The sequence below is a fragment of the Fusarium proliferatum genome (assembly GCF_900067095.1).
Source record: "Fusarium proliferatum ET1 genome assembly, contig: FPRO_scaffold003, whole genome shotgun sequence".
NCBI classification, from domain to species: Eukaryota; Fungi; Ascomycota; class Sordariomycetes; order Hypocreales; family Nectriaceae; genus Fusarium; species Fusarium proliferatum.
In genome coordinates this window covers 2,242,427-2,266,217 of record NW_022194792.1, presented here as the reverse complement: position 1 = coordinate 2,266,217, position 23,791 = coordinate 2,242,427, and the positions used below count along the sequence as shown (strand labels likewise).

At 49.5% G+C, this 23,791-nt stretch overlaps 5 protein-coding genes across 5 annotated transcripts; 2 read left to right on the top strand and 3 right to left on the bottom strand.

The window, feature by feature from the left end:
- Positions 1–697: 697 nt before the first annotated feature.
- Positions 698–5,218, top strand: FPRO_06312 (uncharacterized protein; the record flags this gene model as incomplete). The annotated part of the gene is made up of 2 exons (XM_031228788.1): positions 698–4,887; positions 4,939–5,218. The coding sequence occupies 2 exons, from the start codon at positions 698–700 to the stop codon at positions 5,216–5,218; spliced, it is 4,470 nt and encodes a 1,489-aa protein (XP_031079090.1).
- A 597-nt stretch (positions 5,219–5,815) lies between these two features.
- On the bottom strand, positions 5,816–7,718 carry FPRO_06313 (putative caspase; the record flags this gene model as incomplete). The annotated part of the gene is made up of 6 exons (XM_031228787.1): positions 5,816–5,841; positions 5,895–6,064; positions 6,394–6,832; positions 6,897–7,238; positions 7,299–7,489; positions 7,633–7,718. The coding sequence occupies 6 exons, from the start codon at positions 7,716–7,718 to the stop codon at positions 5,816–5,818; spliced, it is 1,254 nt and encodes a 417-aa protein (XP_031079089.1).
- A 4,299-nt stretch (positions 7,719–12,017) lies between these two features.
- On the bottom strand, positions 12,018–13,827 carry FPRO_06314 (uncharacterized protein; the record flags this gene model as incomplete). The annotated part of the gene is made up of 2 exons (XM_031228786.1): positions 12,018–13,585; positions 13,803–13,827. 2 exons carry the CDS (start codon positions 13,825–13,827, stop codon positions 12,018–12,020), a joined length of 1,593 nt encoding a protein of 530 aa, XP_031079088.1.
- Positions 13,828–17,995: 4,168 nt separating this feature from the next.
- Positions 17,996–20,080, top strand: FPRO_06315 (uncharacterized protein; the record flags this gene model as incomplete). Its single annotated transcript, XM_031228785.1, has 1 exon — positions 17,996–20,080. The coding sequence occupies one exon, from the start codon at positions 17,996–17,998 to the stop codon at positions 20,078–20,080; it is 2,085 nt and encodes a 694-aa protein (XP_031079087.1).
- Positions 20,081–21,403: 1,323 nt separating this feature from the next.
- On the bottom strand, positions 21,404–22,553 carry FPRO_06316 (uncharacterized protein; the record flags this gene model as incomplete). Its single annotated transcript, XM_031228784.1, has 2 exons — positions 21,404–22,381; positions 22,482–22,553. 2 exons carry the CDS (start codon positions 22,551–22,553, stop codon positions 21,404–21,406), a joined length of 1,050 nt encoding a protein of 349 aa, XP_031079086.1.
- Between the last annotated feature and the right edge of the window lie 1,238 nt (positions 22,554–23,791).

The window sequence follows — 23,791 nt, the reverse complement described above, 5'->3', positions numbered from 1 at the left end:
GTGGTGTGAGTGGTGAGTTCAGGTTGGAGGTTGGAGGTTGGTGGTGTACGGAGAAGGCAGTCACTGTAGGTATGAATGTGAGATCTTTTGCTGATCGGGCTGTCGCTGTGAATCCGTTGTTCCGCTGTTTCACTGGAGTTTGCCGATCAACCGTATTCAACATGTCACGCTTTCTCCCCTCTTAGTGCTCATCAACCTATCGCCTCATTCTTTCAACCGATGTTATCATCGTTGGGTAGGTCTGGGGTACCTATGTACGTTAGGGTGAAGAACATTAGCGGGGTTATGGCCGTAGTGAGCAATGCTGAGTCATTCGAACGATTGATTGGATATGATTGGATATCAACAACTGGCGGCAATTGGCTGCGATTTGTTTTGACTCTAGGCCGGAAATGGATACCAAAGTAAACAAAAACGCGCGTGGTAAGAGCGTCTGGGTCTTTCTCGCCCGACTTACAGCGGTAAGATAGCACGCTACAATTCGACGCTACCTACTACTACCTTACCTACACATCTTTACGACTTCTTAATCACGATTTCTTCTCTTATCACTAACGACAAACACACCCAGAGACGCCCTTCGCAAGACTTGATTGCTCTAAATTGCAGAGCGTTTTAAACTGTTTACATATCATGCATTGTGTCTCTAATACACGGCATTTCTAAACTTTAAACCACCCACGCAACGACCGCCATCATGCCCGACTTTGGCGGCGGCGCGCTCGACACCCCGCGAACAAACATTGGGGATGCGACCTACCTCGGACAGCCCGACTTTGCCGATATAACACAAGAAGCATCCTTTCAGTCACCTCCAAAAGAGGGCAATCTCCTACAACAACTCCGCAATGGTCGCTCTAACGGCATTAATCTTCGCACCCCGCGCCAGAGAGGGCCCTTGGCCGACCGCCGAAACCTTCCTCCCAGCGTTGGAGGTGCCGAATTCACACCCTTACTTAAATCAGCAACAAGAAATAGTGTGCGACGCTATGGCAAAGAAAATGGCACCGCGGTACCAAACACACCGGCACTAGACAAGATCGACGAAGGTGACCTGACTCCCGTCCCCCGTGGCGACACGTCCATCTACCTAGGGTCGCGTAATCAGTCTTATATGGAGAATACCATTCCCGAGGTCGATACCAGTAGCGCTGCCTCAACCCCGTTGGCTGTTCCCCGAAGGAGAGGCGGTGATAAGGGACCCCTCCAGGATGGTAATCAGCTTTCGCTAAGAGAGCAGGAGAATGTGATTGATAGGATCGAAAAGGAGAATTTTGGACTGAAGCTCAAGATTCATTTCCTCGAAGAGGCGCTCCGAAAGGCTGGGCCTGGCTTTAGCGAAGCTGCCCTCAAGGAGAACACCGAACTTAAGGTCGACAAAGTCACCATGCAAAGAGAACTTCACCGATACAAAAAGCACTTGACGACCGCTGAGAAGGACTTGGAGAGCTATCGGCAGCAAATGCTAGAAGTACAAGAAAAGGCTAAGCGGAAATACGCCAACCAGAGTAATCAGGCCGAAGTTGAGAAGCTGCAGCGCATATTAGAAGATCGCGAAGCAGATATCGAAGACCTCCAGCAACAGCTACAACAACAGAAAGGGAACAGTGACCAGGTCGAAAAGCTGCAGGATGACATCGGAGATCTCGAGGCTGACGTCCGGGAGAAGGATCAGCAACTCACGGAGCGTGAAGACGAGCTCGAGGACCTGAAGGAACAAATGGAAGCCCTCAGAGATGCTGTATCAGAGGCGGAAGAGAAAACCAAGGACGCTCAACGAAAAATGCTGGCATTGGAGGAGAAAGCCCAACACAACGATGAGCTGGACGATGCCAAAGACACCATCCAAGACCTCGAGCACAATATCCGCCGTCTCGAGGGGCAAGTTGAGGATGCGAAAGCCAAGATGGAGGACGCTGTAGCTGAGAAAGAGCGAGCCGAGCACGATCTCGAAGAGCTTCAAGATGATATGGCTAACAAGTCAGTGGTGACAAAAGGACTTTCTCGTCAGATCGAAGAGAAGGTTGCTCGGTTGCAAGAGGAACTGGATCAAGCTGGCCAAGACTATGCTACTCTGGAGAAGGAGCATCATAAGGTAACGCAGGAAAACAATTCCCTGCAGTCTACCGTCAAGGAGCTCAAGAAGAACCACGAAAGGTTCGATCGGGAACGAAATTCTCTATCAACCAGAATCGAGCAGCTTGAGGCCGACCTCCAAGCTCGAACTGACGAAAAGAACGTACTTCAAAGCCGGCACGATGCACTTGCAACGGAGTCCAGGTCCCTCCAGAAGGATGTCCAGAAGCTAGAAAAGGAAGTCCAAGATCTTGAGGATGGTCTAGCGGAAGAGAGAGAGCATGCGCTTGAAATTGAAAAGGATATCCGTGGTCAATACAAAGCGGAGATGGATCGCCTCAACGACGAAATTTCAGATCTTCAGGCAGAAATCCGCGAAAAAGACAATCTTTATGATAACGACAGCGAGAAATGGGAAACTGAGAAGCAAAATCTTGAATCAGAACGAAATCGCGCCGAAGAAAAGGCAGCAGGTTTGCAAAGAACCATCGATCGCCTCAGGGAAGCCGAAGGCACACTCTCGGATAAGGAGTCAAAGTTGCAAGCAGCTATTCAAAGCGAGAATGAACGACACAGGAGCGAAGAAGGAATCCTCTCACGACAGATTGAAGACCTTCAGGATGCCCTTGAAACTCGACAGACGTTATTAACAAATCTACGCAATGAACTTTCCACCGTTCGTGACGAGTTACGACAGACACAGATCGAGCACCAGACACAAGTCCGAAGAGTTGCTGCCTTGGAGGATGAGGTGGATGTTCTGCAAACAACACTGGATGAAGAACAAAACGCCGGACACTATGAAGCCGAGGCTGCTAAGCGAGAATGCGAAGATTTGAGAGAACAGCTCAAGTCTCTACGACAACGCACCAATTCATCCCAAGCAGCATCAACACAAGCCCTCAGCAAGGAGATTGACGATCTCAGGGAACAGCTTCGGGAGGCACGCAAAAGAGCGGATCTCCATGAAGGTGCCAGTCTCGAGGTGGAGGGCCTGAAAGAACAACTCAAGGCTTTCCGTCAACGAGCTGGCTCGTCCGATGCTGCTAGTCAAGAGATTGATGAACTCAAAGAGCAACTCCGAGCTTTGCGACAGCGTGCCAATGCATCAGAGGCTGCGAATATTGAGGTTGAGAATCTCAAGGAGCAGCTGAGATTGTTGCGCCAGAAGGCCGGTTCGTCAGAAGCCGCCCAGTTTGAGATTGATGACCTCAAGGAAGAGCTTAAGACATGGCGTCAACGAGCCGAGGCAGCCCAGGCCGCTATTGCTACTTCAGAGCAAGATGCTCAGCAGTCGACGGAATCGATGACACGATTGAAGTGGCAGCTTTCAGACGCAAACTCTCAGTTAGACAAGCTCTCCAAGGAGAAGCAGTCTCTTCAAGACCAAGTTGCCAAGATCACTGCTGAACTGCATTCTGTCAGCTCCTCCCTGGCTGAAGTCAAGGCAGAGCGGGATGAACTTGATGGGGAACTCCGCCGAACGAAATTCTACGACAATGAAACCCTTCGTGTTGATCAAGAGAGACTTGACCTCCGCACGGCCAAACTCAAACTTGATAATGAAGTACGACGCCTCAGGGATGAGAACAAGGCTCTCGTTGAGCAGCGTGATGCGATTGAAAAGACGCTGGAAGATGAAATCGAGAAAGCTGCCGAGGAGGAAGAACGTCTGGGGCAGGAGATTCTTCAGCTACAGGCCAAGCTACGACAATCGTCCTCAACAGACAGTCATGATATCGCTGCTGCTCGGCGCACGATTCGTGAGCTTGAGCGTCGGATCGAGGACTATGAAGCCCAGCTGAATACTCGTCAAATCCCTACCAACTTCGAGGGTAATAGCGAGCTATCTATGATCCGCAAGGACCTCACTACAGCTCGTCAAAAGGAGCTAGAGTTCCTACAGAAAGAATCTGCCCACCGTGATGTCGTCAAAGGTCTGAAGCGACAGATTGCCGACCTCGAGCGCCAAGTTCATGAGACTGAAGTCTCTCGCCTCATTGTGTCTCCGAAATCTTCCGCTAGCGATTCTGGTCGTAAGTCAGAGGTCACAGAGCTCAGAAGTCAGCTCTCCACAGCCCAAAAGTCAATACAGGATCTCAGATCCAAGAACCGTGATGCCGAGCGCAGAGCGATACAGTCGTCTCAGGATTTCCAGCGCCAATTGAACGATCTTGAGGATCAGAAGATAGTACTCGAGGAGGTTCTCGAGGAGGCAAGAGCTCAAGCCGAGGAGACAGCAGTACAGCATGAGCGTGCTCTTCGTCGCATGAAGCATCAACTAGATAAGACAGAGCGTGAACGCAACGCCTTGGCCACAGTACAGCCTGATCTTGGCAAACATGACCGCCAACTGAGGAAGAATAAGGCCGAGATGGAGAACCTGGAGCATGATGTTCTTCAGCAACAGGAACTCATCGAGAGCCTTGCCGCCTCCGAAGCTTCTCTTCGACGCAAGCTAGAGCGAGCACGCAGCGAACGGGCAGCATTTCGCATGAGCGCAGAGAAACTACAGAAAGATCTTGAGCGCATCAAGGCCACAGCAGTCGCCGCTAGAAACGGAGCTTCCGACCGGCGAAGCGCTGTTGACCGCAAGGCTCTGGACACCACCATCGAGGGAGCTGACCAGGCTCTCGAGACAGTGATCAGGGCTGCTGAGAGTGCCGACGAGCGTCACAGAAAGGAGTTGCGAGGCATGGTGATGCAGATGGAGTGGATGCAGGCCCGTTTCCAGCGTGAGGCCTCTCTTCGGGCTGATGCCGCGTACGCGAAGAAGTTCCTCCAGCTGCAACTCGATGTTGCCAATGCATGGTAAGTTTCTTTGTCTCGTGATTGACTCGATTTATACTGACAACCGCACAGCAATAAAGCTCAACTGCGTGAGCTTGAAGACATCCGCACAAATCTCCTTGGCAACAAGAAGGCTCTCTCTCTACCCAGCCACACGACAGCTGCCACCTCCAACACAAAACCTACTCTCAAGACCTTCCTTGTCATGGCGCGTTTCATCGCTCGTGCTCGCTTGTCAGCCAACAACTGGGCCAAGCAAGAAGTTGTGCGTCGCAAACTTGTTGTTGCAACTGAGGAGCAGCGCAAGGTGAAGCGATCAAGGCAACTAAAGGTTGTGAGAGCCGAAGCATAAGGAAACATAGCATATCTTTACACGGAGTCTGAATATATGTAAGCTGGCAGGACCATCCACAGAACGAACACAGCATTGCATGAGCGAGAGCGAGAGCGTATGGCTTACAGGACTTGTATGGCTGGTCTGTATCATTGTCAATTTGGTTATTAGCAGGGTTGTTACGGATACCTAAGTCGTGTTTCTACATCTGGTGGTTTTTGGCGTTGAGAAATAGGAATTTGACGATCGAAGCAGCAGTATGTTTGTTACATCACAAAGAGGCTAGGCGCTACGGGCATCAAATCAAGAGCATTTTGATTGACTACACTTCTTATCATCCGCTTTATGTTTGAGTTCTCCGACACAGTCAGTTATCAAGACGTCAAGGTTCAAGTACAACCCCTTTCAGACAGCCTCCCATTGCAATGCCATCCAATGGTACTATGATACTCGTTTTCAACAAAAAAAAATCAAAAAAAAGGGGGGGAACCTCCCCCTATTCCGGCCAGCTTCCAACTCTTGACGTTTCTTCTAACACAATTGCAGCAGAATCTTCAGTAGATTCGGGGATTTCCAACTCCAAGTTTGAGGCACGGCGGTCATGATTTATATACATTACATGACGAATAGTAGGTTTGTGTCTGTACTTGTTAGTATCTAACTATCGAGGTTGGAGATAGCTAGTTCGACTTACCAAGGGGGTGACTACACGACAGCTGAGGCTTCTGGGTATATCGTGTTGCGAGCTCGTCACGGATGCTGTTCAGAAGCTGAACGTAGCTCTGCTGAGGACTCTTCTTGAGCGCGGTGACGAAGGCCCAAGACATAGCACCGGTAGCTTGGGAGGCGATAGTTGCATCGGCACTATAGAAAACATATGTTAGCGAATTGCTTCAACCAAGCTGTGTCGTGTAGGGGTAAAGGCAAAATCTCCACCGATCCAACGCAGCTCGTCGCCCCAAATGCGCAAATACAGACTCTTTAAGAGACCATATCTGGCATCTGGAGCAGGCTCGGAAGATAGTTATTCAAGTTAGATACAACAAATTGTTAAAGCCAAAACGACTTGCGCCATGCTAACATGCCTAATTGAGGAACCTGTCCCAATAACAAAAATGAAGAAGTGAAAGCCAAACAATTAAGCTGGGATCATCTGGTAACAAGGGTAATACTGAGGGAATAGGGGTACCCACGAAGTTTGATCGTCTTTGCTGCCGGACCACATGATAACGTCGGCTGGAGAGGTCTTTGTCCTCAAGTTGCGCTCGCGAACCTCGTCGCCATTGGCAGCTTTCTTGATAAAGCCGAAAATATTGCTGGCCACGCCTCCAAGATCGCCCTGGCTGTATGAGGAGATAACACCAAGCAGACCTTGTCCTGCTTCCTTGGCCAGATTGGGCTCCTTGAGAATGCCTTGCGTGGAGTAAATGTAGGGCAGATCGAGGGCGGTACCAGAGTGACACGAATCGAAGATTGCTGTCAGGCGAACACCAGCTTGTAGGGGGCGAACCATGATGCGGTGCATCTCGTCGTCGGTGATATGGCCAGTCTGTCTGAAGTCAACCGGGTAAATAACTTCGTCGTAGCCATCGTCTTCGTCGCCATCAAGATCCTTTGTTTGTCCACCATGACCTGTGACAGTTAGTAAAGGTTTTGGAGCTTGGGGGTGCTCAGCGATCGAAAGCATCATTCGTACCTGAGTAATGAAAGAATAAAGAATCGTTAGGTCGAGCATCTTTTACTAGCCAATGCATAGCTCGAAGAATGTTTTGTTTGGTTGGCTGGCTCATGGGGTTCTGCTGATCATCGGTAAGGATCACCATATCCTCACGCTTATAGCCAAAGTGCTCGGAAAGATAAGCAGTCATGTTGCGAACATCGTTGATGCAGCCGCGGAGCTGACCGCGCTGATTGAAGTAGTTGATTCCAATGAGAAGAGCTTTTCTCCTGCCGGTGCAGTTCGAGTATCTGAAGTTGTAGCTATTGGGAGCGCCATGACCGAATTGCTGAGGTGCTGTAGGAGGAGGAGCGGGGCCGCCTGGTTAGAGTTAGCTGGTACTGTACAAGTCGGTCGAGGAGCGCATTGTCTATAACATACCACCAGGTCGCGAGCCGTAATTAGGTTGAGGAGGTCCTTGTTGGTAGTGGCCACCGTACTGCTGCTGCTGCTGCTGAGGAGGAGGAGGCGCTGAGTAGTACTGCTGTTGGGGAGGCTGTTGTTGGTAACCAAACGGCGGCTGAGGAGAAGGCTGGCCCTGCGGGTAGCCACCGCCGTATGAAGGTTGGGGTCTATAGAAGTGAAGATATTGTTAGTTATGAAGTCCATGATGACGAATAGTTCGTCAGGCAATAGCATAAGCGATCGACGGGCGCATGGGAAATGCGGGGGACGCGTATCAAATGATGTTCGTGTTTTGGGGGGGGAGTCGTACGGGTAATAATTGCCCTGAGGCTGCTGATGGTATTGGGGTTGCGGTGGGCCGTAGCGGCCAGAATTGTAACCCGGATATCCCGACATGACGGGGCGGTTTCGGTGTTGTTTGGGGTTGAAGTGGTTAGGTAGAGCAGCGGCTCAGTATATCGGTCGTATCTGGACTTTGCTGATGATGTTGGAGAGAAGATGTCGAGTCGGTCGAGAGAAATGCAGGTAAGAAAAGATGAAGAAGAAAGCAAGCCTGGCTGGGCTGGGCCTGGGAAACTCGGGCTCGGCGCCAAGACAGATCAGACAGGATAGCGCATGTAAAAAATGTACCTAGTTCTGGGGCGAAGCTGGGCGCGATGACGATGTACTTTAGTAAAAGCGCGTGGGACGGTCAAGTGCTCGAGAGTATGGGCCAATGCTGCTGATTGATGCTGTGCTGATGAATGCTGATGCTGATGGGATGCTCACGCGGGGCAAAAAAAGAGGCGAGAAGAAGGCGTTCGTTCTTTACGCTCGTTCGCTCGGGTACTCGACTTTGATTGATTGATTGATCTAAGGGTTCTTTGAAGGCCGGGGGTCGGGATTGGATGGTTCTTCGATGGGATTGGTTCCAGAGCTGGTAGCTGTGCACGGGGCGTTTGGTCTATGGAAGCTGAAGGCGGGGGAAGCACCTTCAGAGAGTACCTAAAGGAAGAGAAGAGCTGAGGAGAAGAGAAGATGTCGATATGTTCTTGTCTGATGTTGGATGGCGGGAGACGAGATGATATAAACCAGTGAGTCAGGCGCTTAGGAAGAAGAAAGGGAATAAAAATCGTAGATGAGAGCGACAAGAAAAGCAATGAGAGAGGTTCAAGGTCAAGGTCAAGGTCTCGCAAGCCTTGAGGTGTCGAGGACAGGGGGGGGTGTGTGTAGGGCGTAGAGAGAAGATGGGTGATTGATTAGGTATACAGCGGCCGACCAGGGCAATTTGATGGTTGATTCTGTGGTTGATGTTTTAGACAATCGCGGCAGTTGCGCCTATGATGGGTATTTCGCCTCTGAGTCTAAGACGATTGATCGATTAATGGTCGTTGCTGAGAAATGCCGTGTTTAAGGGACCCAGCTCGACTGGAACTTTCTGGGGCTATCGTAGGTGCCCGTGATGTGGGGGGAATAGGTACCAGGACCCTTATAGTGCAACCAGTGCTGTTGGCGTCTTGAATGAGGTGGCTAGAGGGGATTGAACCTGAAGCTGACTGGGGAGAAGCAATAACAGTTGAGGGGATATAGCATCTTCTTAAATCGTATATCCAAGCTCTGAGAATAGATTCAACTAGCTTTAGTGTAACTCGACTATGTCTATTTGTCTTTGAAGCTATTGCTTGCTCTCATGTCCTGTGATGCAACTCTTGTTGTCTTGACAGCTCGGTAATGGAGGCTCAGCGCCAGAAGAGGCCCAAAGGGGAAACATGGCCGACAATGGAAATCGCTGGTGTTAGCTCAACGACCACTACGGAGATGTTCGACTGCGCTACAGCACGAGATGCGTCCGACTTGGCAATATTTCACATCACACCGTCTCTATTTGGGAAATACTCCTTACACTGCCTTTACCATTCTCTATCTGTTCTCTTCAGGCTGCCTATCTTGGAACTATCGCTCTGTTCGTCCACCGTCATTGATAGTAGTTATTCTAATTGTACCCATCCAAAGACTCTTTTCTTTGATCAAATTTAGGCTGTGCTTCTGCAGGGATCTCATACTTACACTACAGTGCTAACTGCCTAGTCTCCGACCCGACTGACTGGGCCCCAGCTTCAATTTGCCGAGTGTCTGGGCTCTGGCCTTGTCATGCCCTGTTTGTCGTCTCATCGGACCTCAACCAAGTCTCTCGTTACGTGTCGTGGTGTTTCTTGGCCCATGTAATAATTCATGACTGACTTCTCAGGGAGCAAGAAAACATGAGACTCGAGAAGAGGATGCCAAAATAAACTCAGTAGAGACTCCCCTAAGCATAGGCTAAATTGCCTAAGTCTTTTTTATCACTTGGGATAAAGGTCCTAAGTTTTCGTGCCTCTCCCTGTGACTATCTTACCTTCCGCGTTGCTTGATAGTTATGAGATACCAGCCATTGTGATTTACAATGTTGCGGCTCTTTTTCCTTTGTCGGTTCGCCAGATTCATATGATATTTTGTCTGTTGGTGGCATAGGACTCTTCACGGTCGAGACCTGCGCCATGTGTGAAATACCCTTCGATCACTGAACGTAGAGACCATCTGCGACATATCTGCGCTATCGTGGCTTTGAGTCTCCATCAAAGCCAAGCGTTTTCGCTGAGACGTCTCAAATGTCACATCGGGGAACCACAGACGGGTATGTGATATCGGACAAAACACCATATTCATAACGAGTCTCAAAAACGTGGTCAAGCTTAGGGTAGGACGTGTGCCTAACAATGATCGACGCCCCCCATGCTCACCTGTCAATCACCCTAAGATTGAGTTCCTAGGCGCGCTGAATCTGTAACTTTGCACGTTAGCCAATTGATGTCTCGAGATGCCAAAGGCTTCAAACGTCATAAAGACCGGACTCTGGCATTCGGCCCCTGTCAGGCTGAGGCGGCGTTCCGCACCCGCTTCCCGAGGCCGGTGCAACGGCGATCACCGATGCAGGCCCGGAGCAGGGGGTTCTTAACGTCAAGTGAGCAACTGCATCAATAGACTGAACCACTTTACTTATAAGCACTTTACTATGTATTTCCAAGAGACTACGGAGTATACAGACGCTCAAAAAAAAAGTAACACCCAAGAGATAATGGTATTCATCAGCCATGTCCGAAGCCATCATAACTTCCACCAACCACTAGCCGAACGATACAAGACAGGGCATAGGTACTGTACAAACAGCCAATAGGGGCTTTCCCAATCGTCCAAGCAAGGGAACGACAACAAATTCACGATCATGCACCTTTGGGTAAAAAGACAGAAGAAGAAAAAATGGCTGAAATTACCCGATAGCCCCCCCGTCTACGGCACGAAGATCATCCCGTAACGGTTTAGCAGACGGACATACCGAGAGCTGAACCAGGGCTGAGTGGGCCAATGACGGACGTTGCTGCTCCGCCACCTGGAGCTGAGCGGGGAATTGGCTTGAGGAGCTCGGGCCACTTGGATGAACGGTTTTTAGGGTCTTGTTCAGTTGCATTCTCGTGGCTGTGACAAGGGCCTCAGCTTACCTTAGGTTATCACGGAGGACAGGATATGGACCGTTAGGTTACCATTAGGCTAGGCCTGATTTGATGACGGTACATATCTCTTGCGCTCTCGGCGTGTCAATCAAATTGTCGGTACAGCACTCCGATTACTGCAGCAAAGCACATGTACCATGACATAGTTTCTCGGAGTCTCCTAAGAACTCTACACACTCATGCCACATACTCAACCGACACACCCTTCTCTTTTCCGTATCATGTCCGGCAGGCTCAAACTAAAAGCCTCAGAGCCCCAAAAGCCCCAAAAGCCCAAGTTACAAGCCTCCCGAAGTTGAAAACCAAACGAGAAACGTACTCCGTCACTAGGCTCGACTATGCCACGCGGGTCTCCGTCCTAAATAAGATAGCTTCAGCCTTTCCATGCAGCCACAAACACCGACACCAACACATATCCACATTCGCTTGATATCTAAGACAACATAGGGTGATTTCGTTAATTAGCCTGCTAGCTCACCCGTTGATACGGAACGCTACAGGAAGCTATACTCCGCGTCTCCCTCAGCTTCGATCTGTATCGTGGCATGCTCGACATGTCTCAAGTTCTCTGATCCCTCTCTACCCCGCAGAAACACTATGCAATGCCCTCTCATGCCAGCTTCAAGAGACCCGAAGGCAATGTCAATACCCATGCCTTGCACGAGGTTACCCAAGCACCCCGTTTTCATGTTCCCTGAATCATTTTCCTAGACCCGAGCATATGGTTCATGGAATTTGTGTGTAGCATCGTGAGTGAGTGTGTACCAGCATCGTGAGACTTCTAGTTCAGCCTCCATTGCTCGAATTCCTAATGGCGTGACGACGATTACAAGGCATAGCCAGAGTTACCTATCAGGTAATTCCATGCAGCATCACCTGCAGGTCATAAAAGTCCCAGTCTCAGCTGCCGCCTCATTGTAACCCTCCTCCTCAAGGGTATCTGATCGATAGGAAAAACCAAGCTAATCGGAACCGGAGACAGGAATGTGACCCTGGTTAATGCATGTTATGTATGGATACCCTATGTATGCGTGTGATCAACCAACCAGGCAACTATGCCGTCTTAGTCTTTCCTGAACCTTGCGCTGACTTCTCATGCTGAGATCCAATATACTAATGCAAGCAAGAATGAGGTTTCCCCAAACCCATGGCCCACCTCAAAATAAGCTTAGGCATTGGTCATAGCAACGTCCCCATCAGACACAACATCTTTTCTCATCTGGTAAGCCATCATCGCCCACACTAGTTTCATAGCTGCTAGTCGTTGTATGGTATCAAATAAATCGTACCAGGGGCTCCTCCAAGCCTCAACCTTACCCCAACTTCGCCTGGATGCATCTGGCTCCCGTGCCCCTTCCAGAGCATCAAGTAGCCGATTGGGTACTCTGACACGGATGACCGAGATATGGTGAAAGAGCGAGCTCACTACAAAGATATCATCGTAGTCGGCCCCCTTACGCCTCCCAATGGCTTCGTATTGAGCCTTCTTGTCCCAAGTCGATGATGGAGGCCGAATCATGCGATAGTTGTCGTAGATACTCATGTTTTTGCGAGGTTTCTTAGCAATTGGCATGGGAAGACCGTTATCGTCACTGGGTTTCGCGTCCTTGTCGCCTTGTACCAGGTCCTTTTCGACCTCGCGTCCTATGGGCCCTCCAGGACCGCCTCCCCAGCGCTTCTTGGTCGTCCACCATTCTCCCTCCCCAAATCGCTTCTCAGTCTTTCCTTCACGTGCGCGATGCTGCGCTGTAATTAGAGCTGCTACGATCTCTCGAGCGAGGTCGAGTGACTGTGCAGTTTCAGGATCAGGCTGGGTGAAGTCAGTTGTACCTCTGGCACTGACAGCGGCGACAGGCCCGTGGACCACACCTGCACGAGCGGCTTCACGGGTTGTGGGACTTTGAAATATGAAAAGGCAGCCTGAGGGGCAAAAAGATTTGCGAGAACCAGATCCTTGGGGTGAACTGAAGTGAAGTCGTGGTTCGGTTCGAGAAGGCGAGACGTTGCACCCAAAGTCATAAGCAACAAGTTTGATGAATGATGTCATCAGGTTATTGCGATATTCTAGTGGCATAGACGATCCAGCGCTGGTTCTGAAGAAGTTTGCGCTCTCATCTGGCTTGGGACTCGCAGGTTTTGCGTCCCCCGAGTTTGCGGCATCACCAGATGAAGTAACTTCTGGAGAAGCCTCAGGGGAAGGAGGAAGCGGTAATGGCTGAGTTGGGTCATCCCAAAAAGAGGTAAAGGCTTCAAGGCAACGGAAAAACTCATAGGCATTCCCTAAACGAGCCTGTGTCTTTCCTTTGGGGGCTGGAAGCCTTCTGACTGTCCGAAAGGCGTCTTCATTGGCATTCGACAATTCCTTCTTGCGTTCCAGGTATACATGGCAGCCTGGAGAGAGGTTGCCGTTTCTTAAGAGGTGACGGGTGGACTGATTCTTCTCTTGGGCTTCGTCTGACGACAGTTTGTCCCAACTATCGAAATCCGGGATGAATGAAGGGTCAGGAATCAGGTCTGTGGACTTGACATCGAGGTTCAGATTAAGACCAATGGCAGAGAAACCCGAAGGACCGAGAGCGGCAGTTGATCTTCCAGTATTACGGAGAAGAGTAGATAGCTCAGACGATTCATCGATGGTATCGTCGTCCTGAGCAAAAGGTTGAAAGCGAGGAAGGGCTACTGGCGTAGGAGGCGGTACGTCCTTAGGATCAACCTTGCTCTTGGCCGGAATGCCGGCTGAAGAAGACAAAGTTTAGCCAGGGTCTATCAAGGTGGAGAGGCAGGTCGCAAGGTGACAGAATTGTGGGGGAGGGGGAGACGACATAGACAGGGAATCGAAGTGAGGGGGTTAATGAGGTGTTTTGTGAGGCTCAGATGTTCATGAGGATCACAATGGGTAGGGAGGATGAGGTTCAAGTGTGATGGGAGGCGGACGGAGAGAAGACTAGCTTACCGAAGGAGGTGAAGTTTCCAAACATGGCAGCTGAAGCGCTTGTAGTGGCGCAACTAACAATGTAAGGTACCGCGAGATAGAATGCTTAGGCTATGGATGAAAGCTAGCTATGCTATGGGGTGCTATGCTAAAGAGAAGACGACGTCAGCTTTAGTCCGGCAAGGTGTGACATAGCACAGAGCACATACGGTAGCTAGATGTTGATTGGATACGCAGAGGTGAGTGAGGGTCTCAAGACAGCCTGGCTGTCGATGAGGAAAGCTGACGGAGACGATGAACTCTGACGGGGGATAACTATAAACGATAAGACTTTTCAAGAGAGATCCAAAAGCGATACGCTAGGTAGGTAGCCAACAGCTATGAAATGGGCAGCGTTAACGGAGACTCGGCCAGACAATAAAATTGAGCCTCTGGCGTGGAAAAGACAAAGTGCGTTGAAAGATGAAGCCTCAAAAGTTTCGGTGACTGAGGTTGAGTCGAGCGAGGTGTTGGTCAGTGCCAAGATCGGCTCGGTCCACGCGGGAGCAGCCGTGGGGTTATTTCAATGCCTAACAAGAGAGCCAACCACAGGCTCTACCTTCTGAGGGACTAATTATCTCCTGCTGAAGCGACATGAGAAGAGGACATCAGTTGTCTTGTTTAGGTAGGTAGGAGGTCATGTCGATGTTCTTGATCCATGATAGGAGTGAGTTTGTGGTGCCTGGTCCGAAGCCACCACCGCCTTTACCCGGCAAATGGACCCCTATTTCCGCGATTGGTCAGCTGTCGACTGTCTTCAATGCATCACCATGTGAATTCATGCTTCATGCAAGACCGGCCAGTTCTCATTGGTAATAGATGTTTGAGAGACACGACGAGAGCGAGTGAGCTTCTAAGAAGTTGCTTCATGTCACTTCCTAATCTTGTCAGAGAATGCCAATGGAAGTGCTGGAATTGTGCTGGTGCTACAAACCTAACATGGATGCTTTATTTATAACAAGACCTGATGAAATAATGGAAAGATGCCGATGTGAGATATCTCACGCCCCCGGTTTCCCCCTTTGCCAAGAAGAAGCCAAGAGAAAAGCCACCGTTTATAAACAGCATTAAACTTCTTTACCTACTTAGGTAGGTATTCAATATTCACCAAAGCCAGTTCAGAAACCATAGCAAAGAATGATGAACTCCTTATAAACCGACATACCCTAGACCACAACATGTGATTTACTGAGTTCACTCGTTCAACACGTTCTCTAATCTGAGTTCAAAGTTCTCTCCGGGTGGTGACTACAGAAATTTGTTTATTATGCTGGGGATGGGGGTCTGAGTGCCTGGCATATAATTCATTCTAGATGATGCAACTGATGTGTAACGCGAGCCCTTCCACACTGGCAAATTTGATCCAGAACTAAGCGATCATGAAAGAAGATCTCGGGGTTTACTAATATATGGATATGATGATGCCTCGTATTATATCTAGCCTAAAGGATAGACACAAAATACATTATGCTAGGTAGGAATAGTTTTGCCACTCACTTAATATTTATCTTCAAGTTGGGTCTCAGCAAAGCTACTTACATGGGCGGTTGAGAAAGGAATCTGTATGCCATTTCTGGGAACTTGTAAATCAGAGATTGTGATGTTATCAGGTATACATGTTCAATGGTGAAAAGAGTATAGGAAGTTCGTCTTCCAACTTTGAACGCAGCTGAATAATGTTCTCATCCCAAATGATTACATGGAGATTTAACTATATTGTTTAAACGTAGCATTGGTTAAGTCTAATCATAAGCTCAACCCTGGTGTTTCACGATGTTCTTAAATCAGCATCTAATCTCGCAAACGAAGTATGTGGGAATTACATGGAACTCTTTAGGATGTGTTCATACTCAAACTCTCATTGTAGTCTCATTCGTCTCAACAACTTACCCGACAACCTGGAAAGCTCCTAACAGACTGGTAAAACTCACAATTCTTTCTCAAGACCATTGGATCCCTGTATTGAAGGATATCCATGTTTAAGGTTACGGTATCAAAAGCTTTAGCGTCTTCGCACGCCATCAACTTTATTCCGTCCCATGCTGGTTACTCAGCGGAACTCAACATTACGGACAGAGGTTCTATTTCGGTAATCGAAAGGCGTCGCTAACAGAGGCACAGACAGATTTAGGTATGTACGAGAAACGGTGGCAGTCCGAGTCAGGCTCGAGGCGAAGAAAGCCAGGAATGTGGGCGACTGTGGCCCGGAACATGGGTCAAGGAGCGGTAAGTCAAGGGATGCCTGAGCGGATGAACTGATCCAAGCAAGGATCTTGGGAGAGGGAGGTTTGAAGTACAACATAGTATTCAACGTAGATGGCACATGGGATTGATAGTGCATAAAGAAGGATTGAACCAGCTGTTTTCTGCTTACCAGCCTAATCTATCTGGCGATCTAACCCTGTTATGTTTCCCAACGCTGAGCTGTTGGGCTGATTTGTTTGGTTTCCTGTGTGTGTGATGGTGTCGAGGAGCTGTTTGTGTGTGATAGCTCTGTTAACTATGACTTTGGAACTAGTGCCGGCATCATCCCAAAGGAGACACCTTTCAGGTACATTATGCAGGTACTATGCACGTTCATTGATTAGCTGCTAGCCCAATAATTCTCAGGAGGATGAAATTTCCAAGTCTGTCTCTCATTTTGTTCTACGGAGTAAAGCGAGCTTTGTTTCGTGGGATATTTTGCCGTGCCTTGTCTTCCACGTTCTAGCAGTGGGGTCTTTGGCTAACTTTAGGCGTGATGTACCGGGCTCGGCGCGTTTGCTGGCGGGAAGGGCCACAACGGGCAGGGCCATAGGGAGAAACGGTGGTGGATGTTCAGGTGTCTCAGGTGGCCAGGTACAGGTATTAGTAGCGCTCGGGCACTAACCAGAATAACTTATACTTACTGCTCCTGCCAAGATGATTGACCAGGCCAGCCTCGGGCTGGAATCTGGATCAATCCCCACCTGAAATTCATCTTGCTGAGGCTCACTCACCTAAATTTGCTTCGGGACTTCTTTTTCCATCAACAGCATTCTGTATTATACGCGGACTATGCATCAACACCATCGCGATTCGATGCCGCCCATGTTGCCGAGACTTTTTTTTCATTTTTCGTTTTTCATTTTTTAATTACGGCGTTAAAGCGATCAAGAAACAGAAACAAAAAGAAGCCAAAAAAATAAACGGAATGATGTCGCATGTGGGTGACATCCATCCTTCTAATTATTCCGACCAGCTTCCACTCTACCTGGAGCTTGGATGTCATACCGACGGGGAAACACCTGCCTGGAACCTCGTGACAAACGCAAATGCAAACATCACACAAGTCCACGCAAGCCAAGAGAGCCAAGGCGTCCCAGAAGCCTGGGATATCAACCTTGTTTATGTTGCTCCCATCGGATCTTTTGTTTGCTCCTCGGATCCAATACTAGCTAGCTAGGACGGTAGGACCTGACTAGTCAGGTAGGTAGTGAAGCCCAGACAACGTGGGGAGGCTGTCGTGCTTCAGATCTGTCGCAGGACAGGGTATTGCTCCTAGCTACGACGAACCCATGTCTACCGTGGTCCGCACTTGGACTGATAATGTCAGTTGTATCTGGAAACAGCTAAAACGCTAGTAAAAGGTAAAGGGAGTTCATGGGATGTCAGCTCGGTACCTTGATGTTAGGTTGACCACCCTCCCACTCGGGGCAGTCATATTGTCGTTTCATTCTCTCTCACACTTTCTGTCTTGCCTTCCTTTCCTTCTCTGTTTCTGTTTCTCTTGGTGTCTTTCCTTGTTTTGCGCCCTCTACATTCTCTTGTACCATCATTCACTCATTCTCGTTTCTCATCACGGTAGTTGGCCGTGATATCTACATTCTCTTACCTTCATCACATTCGCAAGGTGACTGGGTCATCCATCTACATGCATATTGCCAAAAAGTAGATGGCCACAGGGGCCCTATGTTAAGCTTTTGCTCATTTATCAGAATTTTTACCTCTGTTCACGGTTGGGCCAGGCTCCAACTCCAGCTCTCACTAACGGCGACTGGCATCGCGAACGTTTCTGGTTGAGGATGTTAGCCCTTCGAACACGGGCTTTGTTCAGTTTTTTATTTGGAAGACAGTATGCCGGCATACCACGAGACGATACCAACAATACACACTTGCTCGAAGAACGAGCACCCGTGGTGATCACTCAGACGAAGATGGAGTCTCGCTATGTGGTCATCCCCGAGCCTACCACCATAGTGGTTACATATCATGTCCCAGCCAACATTACAGAGAACACTGACAGTGTTGAATTACCGCCGGCTTCAACTGCGCCCGTTGCAGACCTGACACCTGTTCCCGCAGCGGATCCTGCTGTAGATACCCCAGTGTTTGCATCATTGATTGTACCTACAACGCAAGAGGCCCAGCCCGTTCCAACAACTGTGCCTGCAGCAGGACGAGAGGCAACGCCTGAAACTAGTGACGCAAATCTGAACGAGAAGACGACAGTCCCCATCGAACCCATTGCTCAGCCAACTTCTCAACCACCCCCGCAGGAAACGCCCCAAGAACCCCCAGCGGTTAGTGGTCCTGACCCGGTGACGGCACCTGTTCAGCAAACCACTGGAGAGCTGCCTAAGGGAACACCAGAAGATGCTCGATTGATAGATGGACCGGATCCAGTGACAACACCTGTCCAGACAACGACGCCACCGGCACCTCAGGAGACACCACAGGATGCCCGATTAATCGATGGACCAGACCCTGTAACGGCGCCTGTTCAGGCGCCTAAGGATACTCCAGAAAATGCTCGACTCATAATCGAGACTGAGTCCTCATCGTCCTTGTCCTTGTCCTCGTCTTCGACATCTACTTCGGAGTTTCTCCTTTTTGATACTGCATCCTTCACCTTCACTGGCCCTCCGTCTCGGTCAACGACCCTCCAAACCCGATCTGGAACCAGAACTGCTTCTTCCGCTACTGAGACTACTGAAGCATCTGATAGTTTCGTTTTCGATGATGGTGAGACGGGCGCTGACGGGGCTGCGCCGGCACTTAGTACAGCGACTCTAGCCGACGGAGGGCTTACGACTATTGGCCTCGGTGCCACTGCTGGAAGCGATCATGCCTCGAAGACCGAAAGTCCTGATTCAGCTGTCAAAAAGGACTCCGACAATGCAGGCCCAACTCCAGTCGTTGTAGGCAGTATTGTCGGTTCCATCGTGGGATTGTCTTTCCTCGCGCTTGTCATCTTTTGGCTCATCAGGAGACGGAGACAGCAGCGTCGAAGGAGCACTCTTCTCACCCCGCTCGATTTTCCTCAAGGCGGATCAGGTAAGGAGAAGTACGAAATCGACAATCATTCGCTCGGTCCAACGCCTCGCTCTGTCAAAGTCGCTGCTGCTATGAGCGCCAATGCTAAGAAGATTGGTCAGCGTTTCCGACAGTCCATGAGCTCTTCTCATGTCGACATGAGCCGAGGAAACTCTCAGTTCGGCGCTGAAAGTCACAGCGCGTCTACAAACCGCGCCCCTAGCCGAGGGAGCGCAGCTCCTGGACAACAACAGGGATGGTGGTCACGACTTATTGAAGAATCAAGCGTCGTGGACCTCGCAGCAGCCCCACCTGTGCCGGACGATGGTTATGATGGAAGGCGAACTCCTAGCCCTAACCCGTTCTCTGATAACAACACCATTCCTGCTGCGTCTCGTGGGGACTCACATGGTCGCGGTAGCGTCTTGCCTCACGGTTCTCTTGTGCCACCCCCACTTGCCCCTGCTCGGCCTCATTCTTTGGATAACCCGTTTGCCGACGAGGGTTCCAGCCTGTCTCCTGACCATATGCAACCGCCACCGATGGCCTATATAGAGCCAGTCGATCAGAGGCAAGGCCCGACCATGTCACGCAACCTTACACCTCAATCAACAGGTGACGGCGTGAGGCTTAGGCCACAGGAAGTTTGGCGCGGCAACGTTCACTCGAACCCCTTCGACTTGGAGCTCGATGGCCGACACATGTCTAGCATGGGGCACATTCAAAATATGCCACGCTATACTGCCGCCAGCTCCTTCTATAGCACGAACCGCCAGACTGTCAGGCACTCTCGGGCAGAGAGTTACACTTCACGATATACCAGTGGAGTGAGCGATGTTAGCGAGTGGCCTCCTGTGCCCCCTCAACCTCGTGTACCCAGTATCTATGGCCGATACGATGGATCTGAATATCCCCCCTCACCCCGACACTCCCGAAGTGAGAGCGACGGCAATATCCTGAGGCGACAAACCGGCCAGGCGATGTGAACCCTCATGGCAGGGACACGGAAATTCACTTCGTTCCTCTCGGCGGAGGACCAACATAGTGGTTCTCCTGGGATACTCATTGGCTCGCTGTAAGACTTGGGGGGGAGTTTAAAATAGAAGATGGATAGATGGTGTTGATGTTTGATGTCAGCGTTTATGCTTATGATACCACAGAACTAGGCTTTTCTCCTTCTTTTTCTTTAGAAGAACGCACGCTGCGTGAGATGTCGCTAGAGTCAAAATCAGAAAAGCTTGCTATGCTCCGCCGAGACTTTAGGTTTATACCACTATTAATACAATGTGCTGTTCGTGTCATTGTATCTCTGGACGTGAATGTGAAAGACGCTCATGATTGACACTTCGTGATGAGATTACAGGCGTAGTGGTGTTCAAATGTGTGTGGATGTTAGTAATGCATCAAATAGGTGGTGCTTCCACACTCTGGCAGGTTTTGGCAGCCATTATTGAGCCTCTTAATCGAGTACATGTCTCGAAAGTAGTGTTGAACCCCTCAACAACCCACATGATGCAGTCCATCCAACCAAATAACACGCTTTATCCATCCCTCGGGGGTTCATGACATCAGACTCAAAACTTACACTTGTAGCATTTCGTCTAGTGATTGGCCCTAGATGGTCAAAAATGGGGTCTCGGAAGCGCGAAACAGACACGATATGGCTACGCGCCAGCTCTTTCGCGCGTAAATTGCCCGTCGCACGCGCGCTTGTACACGGTTTTTATGTGATGACCTACCCTTCCTTGTGGGGAGGAGAAGGGGTTTTCCCTCACTCGTTTTCGTCCCACATACAGGCATTTACAGTCGTATGATCGACTCAGTAAAAATGTAAATTTTTGAACTCGAAATAGTTAGATAGGTACTAGTAGTAAAATAAGATGATAGTCACATTGTCCATAAGCCGTTCCATCAATCCTTCCAGGCTGTGCCCCCTTTTCTCCTGAACCGGCCCATAATGTAATCTGTTTTAACAATTCTTGAACTCAAACAAGATAAAAGAAATCAGCCGCTGGGTAAAAGAAAAACTGCCCTCCTGGTCTCGCTTGGTACGAGACGTGGTCTTCGATAACCTCCCTTGAAAGACCTTCTTTCATGCCATTGCCGTTTATTCTATAACGCCGTCGCAAATAATGGGAAACCCAGACACGTACAGTGTTACTGTACGCCACGGATAATCGAGGCCAATTCCAAATAGTGAAACAAAAAAAGTGCATGCGTGAGTGTCACAACAAGTGCTATCATGGTATCATGCCCACAAAGAACTCGGATCATATTCACACCGGTTCCCCAACCCTTCATTCAGACGCTTAGTCGAACGTGAGTCGCCTTTGAGTACCGCTCACGGGTGTCCTAGTTGCCGTGATTGAGATTGGTGTCTTAAAGGGCTTTTGTGCTGGGCTGGGTGTGATATTGACAAATTCGGCAAAGTCGAAAGCTTGACTGGGGGTGGTTGGGAACAGGTTACCCCCACCAGGCGTCATCATCATTGAAGAAGGTAGATCCATCTGCTTGTTCTTCTGGGGAGGGGTTGATGGGGGCTCCATTCGTGTTCGAGTTGAAGTTCTGACAGCTGGTGATGGCGAAGCAGCGAGATAGAGAAGTAAATCTGCTCCCTCCTCACCAGTTTTGCCATTGGTCCCTGCACCGTTCTCGCCCTTGTTCCGCTTGCTAACAGACCTGGTGCGCATAGGCGGTGTGCGTGGAGGAGACGAGCGGATATTGGTAGGGTTGAATGAGTGGATGGGCAAAAGATCTTCATCGTCATCGGAAGGTGCAGCAAAATTGGGTGATGTGAGCTCACGACTCATCAGACGCTGCTGGAAAAAGGAGACATCGGGTCCACCTGAGGTAGTAAAGTGTTGTTGCCGCCTGGGCTTGAGGGGAGAAGATCGTGTTAGTTGATGCGAGTTCTTCCATACACCATTACTGCCAAAGGACTTGTGTGCCGTAGGGGAAAGTCGGAAACGTTTGCTAGGACTTGATGATACATCGTGAAAGGAGGCGAGGTATGTGCGCTTGCGGTGTCCCGTGCTGCCGTTGCTGGAGCCTACCGCATCGGAGAACAGGGGCGCTTTGAGGGGAGAGCTCATGAGGGCTCGGGACGGATATGGGAGATCGGATGCGCTTGATGATGAGTCGGAGAGGACATCTGTAGGTTCGGTCAGACGTTTCCTTCGCATCTCCTCTTCGACTTTCGGCTCGATGGAGTCGAGTGTGAGGTCTTCCCAGCCATGCTTGGTTTTGAATTTTGCGAGAGCGAGGCGGTTTTGCAAACGTCGTGCAATCTTAAAGAGTGGAAATGTCAGTTAATGCTTGCCTCATCAGGATTTAAAAAGAACAGATTGAATTTTTGATAGTAAAAAGTCAATGGATCAAGTTACTCACCTTGCTCACTTCTGCACGCTTGAGTACACTGTCGACGACATCTTCTGGGTGCTTCTTCCACGGCGAAGACATGATGCTTCTACACTCGCACTTGTGCTCTACTCTGCTCTGCTGCTAGGGGCAACCGCGGTGAAATTTGAATTAACAAGTCGAATCGATCGATGTGTTGTGTAAAGTGGGAAATAATATTGGCGGATCTTTGATGAAAGTGTGTGCGTCGAATGGCAAGAAATCGAGTCGTAATGGTCAAGGAGTGAATTGTGGTGAGTGGTGGTTGAAGTGGCTTGGGTGCGTGAATGAAGAATCCAAAGTTAAGTTGGAGAGAACAGAGCAAGCAAACGCAATCTCGAGGGACCGTTACAGTTGAGTACTGTACCTTGCGAGCTGGAGCCTACTAACCTGGTCTTAGTGGCACGCACTAACACTGCAGTTGCCCGTCATCAGGTACTGGGTACTTTGGTCTTGAAATGGTGTAAGCAGACATGCCCTGTGAGGGGCTCGTGCCACTACGGCCGGGTAACGACTTACAGGAGAGGAGAAGCTGAACTGAGCTGGAAACTTTTGTTTGGCTTCTTTGTTTGTAGACTCGAGGTCCTGGAGCTATCTTTGTTGGGCCAAGGTATTGTGATAATATTGATGGTTCTTGTTCTTTACGATTGTATCTGCACTTGACGTTCATTCGACGAATCACTGAAAGAGAGAGACTGCCAACTTGCACCATTGTCTGATAAGATCAATCAACATGAGATCCAAGACGTCAAGGAACTCTTTTCAGTAGCCGGTCGCTGGGGTCACCCAGTAAATTTGGTCACATTCCTCTGGAAACGAAACCCGAGTTTGCTCGCTAGGCTTGATCTGCCCTGGAAGTTTTAATTAGACTTGTACCCGGTACTTGAGTACTTTAGGAAAAGGTATTTATGCATGCACTTTGCACACGAATCTCAGCCAATCATATGCTTCAAATTGACCCCTTCTCACTCGATCTGACGCTGCTGGGCCAGCAAATGGACCCATTTGGCGTTTCCCAGCTCTCTCTGTCAGAGGCTTCAGCCAGCCTCAGGTTTACGGTAGTTTATGGTAAGGATGTGAGAAAGGCTATAAACTCGGTAATTCCTTTTGATAGGCTTTTCATGACAAGCGAAATGCAAACCCCTTAAACAGATCAGGCCAACACAGGCTATGGTCTCTCTACATCTGTCAAGTCAGGTTACTTAGGCATACTGGCGTCAGTCTTTGTCCAGACTGGACAAACTCCTTTGTTCTGTAGTCCATTGTTCGGTTTGATTGGCTACAGATTCTCCTAGGCCTGA